The sequence below is a fragment of the Heterodontus francisci genome, chromosome 46 (genome assembly GCF_036365525.1).
Source record: "Heterodontus francisci isolate sHetFra1 chromosome 46, sHetFra1.hap1, whole genome shotgun sequence".
NCBI classification, from domain to species: Eukaryota; Metazoa; Chordata; class Chondrichthyes; order Heterodontiformes; family Heterodontidae; genus Heterodontus; species Heterodontus francisci.
Window position 1 is genome coordinate 14180338 of NC_090416.1, and position 9028 is coordinate 14189365.

The window sequence follows — 9028 nt, forward strand, 5'->3', positions numbered from 1 at the left end:
TGATGTTTGTAGGCCGCTAGGATTAGATGGACATGCGGCTGATCAGACTGAACCACAACAGAACGTGCAAGTTGTCAGCAGCGTAGAAAGGTGAGCGTCTTGGCGGGGGTGGTGGGAGAGGGAGGGGACGGGAGAGTTTGTTGAAGCCTTGGTTTGTGGGACACCGTGCATCTCAAACCTGTATTGAGACATGAGCTCGGTCAGATGTGCTGGAAGTTCTCCTCTTGCTGGGGCAACAGGGTAATGGTAATTAGATTCCTTTCGACGGAGGGTCAGAGAGCTGGGAGAAATTTCCCCTCCTTCCCAAGTACGCTCATTGTCCACTGGTTTACCAAGTCTTTGAAAACAACCTGGGATTACTGGCCTCTTGGTGGTCCTTCTCATTGGGGATTGTATATCTCTTTGTGGTTTGACTGCTTGCCAGAGGCCTTTGGCAGGAGAATCAAAAATGTTCCTCTCCTTGAGGATTCAAACGTTCTCATGGCACACGTGTTTAAATTGACTCCAATTCTGGCCTCTTGGGTGCCCCCAATTCCCATCGCTGCACCATTGGCGGCCATGCCTTCAGCTGCCTGGGGCCTTAAGCTCTGGAATTCCCTCCCTAAACCCCTCTGCCCCTCTCTCCTCTTTAAGACGCTCCTTAAAACTGACCTCTTTGACCAAGCTTTTGGTCGCCTGTCCTGATATCTCCTGATGTGGTTCGGTGTTAGATTTGGCCTGATTTCACTCCTGTGAAGCACCTTGGGATGTTTTACTACATGAAAGTTGCTTTATAACTGCAAGTTGTTGATAATTAACTATCTAATTAAAGACTGTGAGGGTAGGCTAAACATCACACTAGTGACACATTAGGAGGATCCTCGTCTGGGAGGGTCCTCCTATGAGGAGGGATGGAGTAGAATGGGCTGATATTCTCTGGAGTTTAGAAGAATGAGAGATGGTGTTGAAATGTATAAAATTCTCAGAGGGTTTGACAGGGTCGATGCTGAGAGGCTGTTTCTCTTCCCCCCCCCCCCCCCCCCCCAACCCTGGCTGGAGAGCCTAGAACTTTGGGGTCACAGTCTCAGGGTAAGGGGTCTGCTATTTAGCACTGAGATGAGAAATTTCTTCACTCAGAGGGTGGTGAATCTTTGGAATTCTCTATCCTGGAGAGCTGTGGATGCTCAGTCGTTGAGTATATTCAAGACTGAGATCGATAGATTTTTGGGCATGAAGGGAATCCAGCGATTGTGGAGAGTGGACAGGAAAGTGGAGTTGAGAAAGATGATTAGCCATGATCTTGTATGGTGAAGCGGGCTTGAGGGGCCATATGGCCCACTCCTATTTATTATGTTCTGTTGTGTACTGGGACTGAATTTGGGCATCTTGGTCACAGTATAAATGATTCATTACATCTAGGACTGGCTGAGGGGCTCTGACTTTGGCGATGCAACCTCAGCCCTCTTCCCAAGTAATCTCCTCTGGAGTCACGCTTCCCTAGGTATAATGCCGGGCAGATTGATCAGCTTCTGTGAAACACCTTGGAGGGTATCCCCAAAAAAAAGACAACATTGCCTCCATGCGCCAGAGTTTGGTACAATAGTGTGCCAGCCTTGCCATTACCAGCTGTTTTCGATTAGAACCCCTTCTGTGCTTTCTGCACTAACCCATTACAACTCAGACCCCCACCGAGTGACCACAGCCTTTACTGATGGCCGAGGTCAGAAAGAGCCAGCTCTTCAAACTGAGCGTCTTTTTCCCATGAACATTTATATATTTAAAAAGCACGGAAGAACATGACTGATCGGCACAAAGGAGCTTAATGCCAGTCCTTTCTTCTTCCTATCACATTCTCCCACCCACCTCCCACAAATCCCCTCCCCAGTATTTCTCCAATTGTTTTGCAGCCAGCCGCAGGGACCCTCCATTCAGAGCTGTCCATTGAGTCAAAAGCAGAGGAAGGCACCAGGTGCCGTGACACGCTGCTAGAAACTGAAATCTGCTTCGTAAGTACCATTGCGGGGGAGGGGGCGTGGGGTGGTGGCTTGGTTGGGAGGGAGGGAGGGGGGAAAGACCCTTTGCTGGAGCATGGCCCTGCATTCAGTTAATCTCGCTGCAGGAGAGATTAGACGGAGCGAGAGGTTTCCTCTCCTCAAGCCCTCCCTGCCCCTGTGAAACTGGTGCTGATCTAGCCAGGTCACTCTCCCTGATTGCAACAACCCACCGAGCAGCTGGCTATTCAGCCGCGGTGTTAGGTTTCGGTAACGTTGCACTTTGCAAAAGCCTGCATGTAACCACATCAGCTTTACTAATGGCCAATAACCCGGTAACGTACTCTGTACTACATTCGCAAGTTGGATGATACTATTTACCAGTTCATTTCCTTCCGCTGACTTTCGACTTGAGCGCAGAGTAGGAAGATATTTCGCCTCCCTGCCAGTTTTCTCTGCTCTCCCACTTCTGAGGCCAGTGCCGACTATCGCGAGGGGGCGGGGTTCCATTGGTGCCGGCCACTCCTGCAGTACCTCTTCCAAAACATGACCTTTCCCCGGGCGCCCAGTTGGGCTTTCTTGTCCACGCGCTGTTCAACTACATGTGGTGTCGTGTCCCAGACCGACCAGGTCTGCTTCCATGCCCTCCCATCCGTGCACCACGTTTTCCACTGAGTGGCGATTGGCGTTTTCCCCGCCCCCCCTCCAAACCCAGCTTTGCCTCTTGTTCCCGAGGGTAACTGGGGGTTTGTTTGGATGGAATGCATCCTAAGACCTGAATGTAGGATAGTTGCAGCATGTGGAGGAAAGATGTCGAGAGGATGTTTCCGTTTGTGGGGATATTAAAGAACTAGGGAGCCATCAATATAAGACAGTCACTAATAAATCCAATGGGGAATTCAGGAGAAACTTCTTTCCCCCCCCAGAGAGTGGTGAGAATGTGGAACTCGCTACCACAGGGAGTGGTTGAGGGGAATAGCAGATACATTTAAGGGGAAGCTGGATTGACACGAGGGAGAAAGGAATGGAAGGATATGCCGATAGGGTGAGATGAGGCTTGTGTGGAGCAGAAACACTGGCAGAGGGGCCAAATGAGTCGTTAGGCTTTAGGAGAGGAGAGACCTCCCGATGCACCTTTATTCAGTTATAATTTCACTTGAGGTCACAGTACTTCAGCCACCGTGAGCCCTCTTGGTAGCAACTCATTTCCTTCCTCCTGTCTGGCTGTCTGTCTGTGTTTGAGCTGATGTCTGGGCCAGAAATAGCAGCTTACCACGTGAGGAGTTGCAGTAACTAGCAAATGGCTTATTGTTCCATTTTAGTCTTTTTATTTCTCTTCTCCCCACCCCCGAACTTGACCTGTTCCTCTTGACCCTGACTGACCTTCCTCCCTCTTAGCCTCCCACCCGGTTGCATTCCAGGGATTTCGCAATGTATTAGATCCATGATGGGTGTGTTACAAGAGTCTTGACAAACCTGTACTTAACCGATTAGAATACAATGATGGAGTAATAGCCCTCAAAGCAAAAATTTCGCCCCAGAATGTCGTACACAGTAACTTTAACAGCTTCTCGATCTTTAAAAAAAAACTAATATTTGCGATTGTGACATCCTTTTGCGTTGCTTGAATTGGCCTGTCTTAATTCTTTGCATTCTCTCTGCTGCTTTCCATGTCTCCCTATTTCTTTTTTGTTGTTGCTTTTGTTTCCTACCTGTGCTACACCTGTGCCAGTTCTTGGAGGGAAGGTACTGGATTTGTTCGTCGCCTGTACTCCCCCGACACTCGTGTCTGCCAGAGCCTCCGGAGGCTGATGATAGCGAGGCTGGCAAAGTAAGTTTTCACCCACAAACTCCTCCCAAGATGTAGAGTTGGCATCATTTTGCCCCTGCTCCATTTTCCCCTTCCACTCCACCCCCCACCTCCCCCGGCCATCCATTGTTAGCCGTGAGTCTTGGGGGATTGACGGCTGTTTATCCGCTGGGGTCGGGTTATTCTGATTGGTTTAACCCATTCCTGTGCGCTACCGAGGGAGTGCTGACCTGCCAGAGATGCCGTCTTTTGAGCGAGACGTTAAACCGCGGCCCCATCTGCGGTTCTGGGGGGGAGGTGTGGGGGGTGAGTGGGAAGAGAGAGGGGGACGTTATAGATGCCACAACTACTTCTCTGAAGAACAGCAGGCGAGTGGCAAGGATTCAATGGACCGAATATCGCCTTCTGTGCCATAAATTACTCTAAGTCTCCAGTGTCCTGGCCAGCATTCTTCCCTCAACCAGCATCATTAAAATTCACTTACTGTTGACAGAATTTGTGCATGATAAAGTTTGCACTGTGTGTGCTTAGAATAACTACTTGTATTTATACAGCACCTTTTAACTTGGCAAAACGTTCCAAGACGCTTCACTAATCGTTATTAATCAAAATTTAACACTGAGCCGCATAAGGAGATGTTCGGACAGGTGACCAAAAGCTTGGTCAGAGGTCACTTTTAAGGAGCGTCTTAAAGGAGGAGAGAGACAGGCGGAGAGGTTTAGGGACGGAATTCCAGAGCTTAGGGCCGAGGCAGCTGAAGGTACAGCTGCCAGTGGTGGAGAGATGGAAGTTGGGGGATGTTCAAGAGGCTGGAATTGGAGGAGCTTAGAGATCTCGGAGGGTTGTGGAGATTCAGAAGTAATTAATTGGCTGTAAAGTGCTTTGAGATGTCCAAGAATGTGAAAGGAGCTAAACAAATGCATCTAATTCCTACTATATCCCAAACGAGCACACTAATCGACTCGACTCCTCAGTATATCGCGAGGTAGTGATCCCTGCTACGTGCTGCTGGACTTTGCCTGATTCCACTCCCGTGAAGTGACTTGGCACATATTACTACGTCAATGGGGCTGTACAAATATACGTTGTGATTGTGGAGCACTGGCTCTCTCGCGTGCTGGCTCCCGCATCCCAGCGATAGCATGGCAGGCCCAGATTTTCACAGCCCTCGGAGCTGACAAACTTTGAGTTTTATGGTCTGGCAAAGTGTCGAAACCTGCTTTTAAAAGGCGGGCAAGGGGCTGTTGATATCCCAGTCCGTGCCTATCTTTAATCGGCTGCAGGGGGCCCACCCACCACCTTGACTTGGAAATATATCAACCACTCCGTCGTCATCGCTGGAACTCCCTCCCTGACAGCACCGTGGGTGTACCTACACCAAGTAGACTGCAGCGGTTCAAGAGGGCGGCTCACTGCCACCTTCTGTAGCGTTGGGCAATATATGTTGGCTTTGCCAGTGATGCCCACATACTCATGCACAAATAAAAAAAAAAGGGGCAACTAATCATTTTGGGAATCGGCAGAGTCTGGTCGTAGGTTGTACACTCTGGAATTCCCTCCTTAAACCTCTCCGCCTCTCTTTCCTCCTTTAACATGCTTCTTAAAACCGACCTCTCTGATCAAGCTCTTAGTCACTTGTCCTAATATCTCCTTATGTGGCTCGATGTCAAATTTTGTCTGATTAACGCTGCTGTGAAGCACCTTGGGACGTTTTACTACGTTAAAGGCGCTGTATAAATGCAAGTTCTTGTTACCTGCTTTTGTTTAACATGCAGACTGAAGCCAGCTAAGCAGAATGTCGACACTGGTACCTAGCACAGCCAGATGTGCTGATTCTCAGGTAGAATAATTTCACCTGGGACGCTTGCCACCTCCTAAGTAATATTTTTTTTTAACAAGGCCCTTTCTGCAAGAGAGTAACGTTGTGGTTGTCTTTTCTTTTTCTGTTTCAGTGAAACGGACGGCGTGTAAAATCTGCATCTGACAACTTCCTGTCTACCTGCACACTCTGCGAGGGTTGATTTTATTCTTGTATAATCCAGGGATGGCCCCGCGGCGAGACGAGGAACGGAGGCTTTGGTGGGCAGTTTATTTTAAAAGAAGCTTATACCGGGGGAGGTTGGGAGGGGTGAGAAGAGAAAACTTCTCTCACTGCAGTTCCACCTGCCCCTCCCATCCCCCCTTGCCCGGCAGCTGGAGCAGCCTTGGCATTGCGTGAGTTTTCTTCAGATCACGATATATCCGCTAAACCAGGCAAAGAAGCATTGGGAGCAGAATGGGGGGGGTGGGGCGGTCGAACCTTTTTTTTTTATATACATATATATATATAAATAACAGTTCAAATCCTTTACCTGGAGACTGGCGAAAGATTCCAAGGGACATTTTGCTCCTCCTTATATCGAACCGGGAAAGGAGCCAAGTTTAAATAATCCAGTGGGATCCCCCTGCCAAAAGATCACTTTCTGATTAAATGTCTATATTAGACGCTTTGTTTTCCTATTTTATTTTATCCCCACCACCTCTAACTTTATCATATATTTACAAAAATGTTACATGCACATGCGTGTGTGTGCATTCTCCTGAATTAATATTTATGGACATTGTATTTAAGAAACGAGGCTTATTTTTCCCCCCCCCCCCTATCATCTGATCCGGGAACAGCGGGAAGAAACTTTCCTTTCATCGACTTGTGATTTCATGGCTTTGTTTTTAAACGAAAAGTAAAAGGAACAAGCAGATGGGTAGGTATTTGAAGAAAGACTGGAGAGAGGGGAAAAAAAAAAAATGAACCCGTGGACATTGTGGGATCCCAGTGTGCATCATCATGTTACAGATACTCGTGTACCTCTCAACGGTGATGTGTACAGACTTGCTGCAGTATTCTTGATTGTATATGCAAAATTGCGAGATCTATTTTTCTTTGACAATGTTGAAGTGCCGATTTTTCTTGTGGACTTCACGTTTTGAAAGGATTGTTCTCCCTGGACTGAATGAGATCTCCTCTGGCCCCCTAAACACCACCTCCCCGGCCCCCACCATCCCAATCTACTCTCTTTTCTCTTTTTCCCCCCCCCCCCCCCCCCCCCCAAACAAAAAAACCCCAAACTACACCAAGATTTCAAGTTGTTGGGGAATTGGCGACTGTTTAATACGCTAGGGTCGGGCTGTTTTTCTTTTTGAACGACTGTGCCCTGCCGAGGAAATGCTGCGCTGCCAGAGGCGCCATTCTTGAGATGAGGCGTTTAACCAAGGCCGCTGTCGGTTTGCTGCAAAAAAAAAAAATGTATTACGGTTTTGGGTTGGATCCCTGGTCTTTACTGAGCGGAGTCTGCCTGTAATTTGTCCTCTGCTCTCCTCGAAGTGCTCGGCTGTGATGCGCCCCCACCTCCCCACAGTCAAATGGCCTGCAGAACGTCGTCGGCACGCTGAGTCAAGGTGAGGTCATGGAGCCCACCAGGGGTCAGTGCCTTTGGGAGGGAGGGTAAACTGTAACCTGTCAAGCTTGCCCACTTCTCCAGAACACTGTCTCATCAAATGTTTGACTCGACTGGTCCCTTTTTGGCTCCCATTGCCTGTCTTCATGGCACCAGTCAGCAGAAGAATTCATGTCAAAAGGTGATATTTGAGTGTGAGAAGTGAGTGGGGTGGGTCGCAGTGTAATTTTAGTAACACAATCCAAGCGTAATCTCAGGATTTTTTTAAACAATTTGAGCACTGGATTTTCATTGCGGAAGTGGTTTTTAGCTTCTCAAAAATCATTTTGAACTGTGCCATTTGCTTGGGGTAAGCTTTGGTTATAAGTGGTAGCTTCCAAATTGGGCTTAAGAGACCACTTTTCTCTGCTTTCACGGTTTTCACATTGACTAACTTTTCCTGCAACCCTGGTCTAGGGGAGTGGTGTGCACAGAGGCTCCCAGGATCGGTGCCTTGTCTTGTGTTTACACTCGGAGCAACAGCGAGGGGGCTGAAAACTGGCCTCTGTTTCCCTGAACTGAGGCAGGTGAATTTCAGCCAGGGTTTGCTACTCTTGAGTGCCTTGTTGTCCTCGACTGGAAAGTTTTGGGACAACGATGGGGATCAGTCCAGAGATTTTTTTTGTTTTTTTTAATCAATTTATTTTTAATCTCCATGCCACCACCAGTGTGAATGTCCTCCTGAGACTCTGGGCTTGTGCACTGAGAGAGTCTGAAATGGGAAGGGGGGAGATGAGATGAGGTGGGTTGGGGGGGCGGTGGTGGTGGTGTCAACATAGCCCTTAGCATAATGCCACCGCGACAACAGTTTTGGGATGGGAAAGCAAACGTGGCAATTAAGTGCTTGTCCAATCCCTCCCCCTGCCATTTGGATGTCAGTAGAATATGATGCAAGGGGGATGGGACCTTGGTGCTGTAAATGTGACCTGTTTCTTTAATAATACGCAGTGCCTGTCGATCACTATACCAATGCTGTGTCCCACTCACAGAGAGCTTAGATCCTCGGCATCGATGCCCTGGGTCATCGGCCTCTCCATTAAGTGGGTGAGCTTTTTTTTTATTAAAGTTCCTCTCATGTACAGGATGTAGCTTTGTATCGTGGACTTTCTGTTACAACCCTGCTGATTTGTCATGCACTGTTAACATTTCTGTAATGATTTGTACGTAATATTAGGCCTTAAATATATAATGTTGAAACTTAATCCTCTTTACCAAGGTGTGTGAGAGATAAAATCTTGACTGTTTAAAGGTGTTATTGGTGCTTTCGTACACTGTGCTGTGCGCGCGCCTGGGTATGTCTCTGCTGTTTCAGCAGCCCACTTAAAATGTTTGGTGAGCTTTTCTGCACCCCACCCCGCACCGCCCCCCCCCCCCCCAACCCCACACCACTTCCTCTCGCCTGCCAAGTCTTACTGCCTTGTTAATCTGTGCCTTTTGCATGTGCAACAGGTTCAGACACTGCCAGCCAGTTGTCAACAGCAGTGGTTTGCAGTGTGGCTGTCTCTGTTATAAAGCCTGGGAGTGGGTGTGAGGAAGAGACTCTCACTTTCTTTCTCTCTCTCACACCCTCATTGGGGCTGGATGCAGTGGATTGCACACTGAACCTTTAGCTCTTGAGACCCGCACTGCAAACCAGACTAATGGGATGAAAGTATTTGCTGTACCTGCCCTGGGAGTGTTTGGGGACCGTGAAGAGGGAGCTTTACTCTGTATCTACTCTGTGCTGTACCTACGGAGGTGTCAATAACTGGGGGCTTGGATTTAAGGTAAGGGGC

General features: G+C 48.4%; 1 protein-coding gene across 6 annotated transcripts in view; it reads left to right on the forward strand.

Moving 5' to 3' along the window:
* LOC137356804 (phosphatidylinositol 4-phosphate 5-kinase type-1 alpha-like) overlaps positions 1 to 8501 on the forward strand; it is a 48695-nt gene extending 40194 nt beyond the window's left edge. For 2 of the 6 annotated variants that reach the window (XM_068022589.1, XM_068022594.1), the window contains 4 exons: positions 13 to 90; positions 1865 to 1985; positions 5556 to 5620; positions 5733 to 8501. In XM_068022589.1, coding sequence (XP_067878690.1) covers positions 13 to 90; positions 1865 to 1985; positions 5556 to 5570 — 214 coding nt within the window. In that variant the 3' untranslated portion in view covers positions 5571 to 5620; positions 5733 to 8501. The remainder of the gene's footprint in view (positions 1 to 12; positions 91 to 1864; positions 1986 to 5555; positions 5621 to 5732) is intronic. The other 4 variants (XM_068022590.1, XM_068022591.1, XM_068022592.1 and 1 more) reach the window with 4 other exon arrangements.
* Positions 8502 to 9028: the final 527 nt, after the last annotated feature.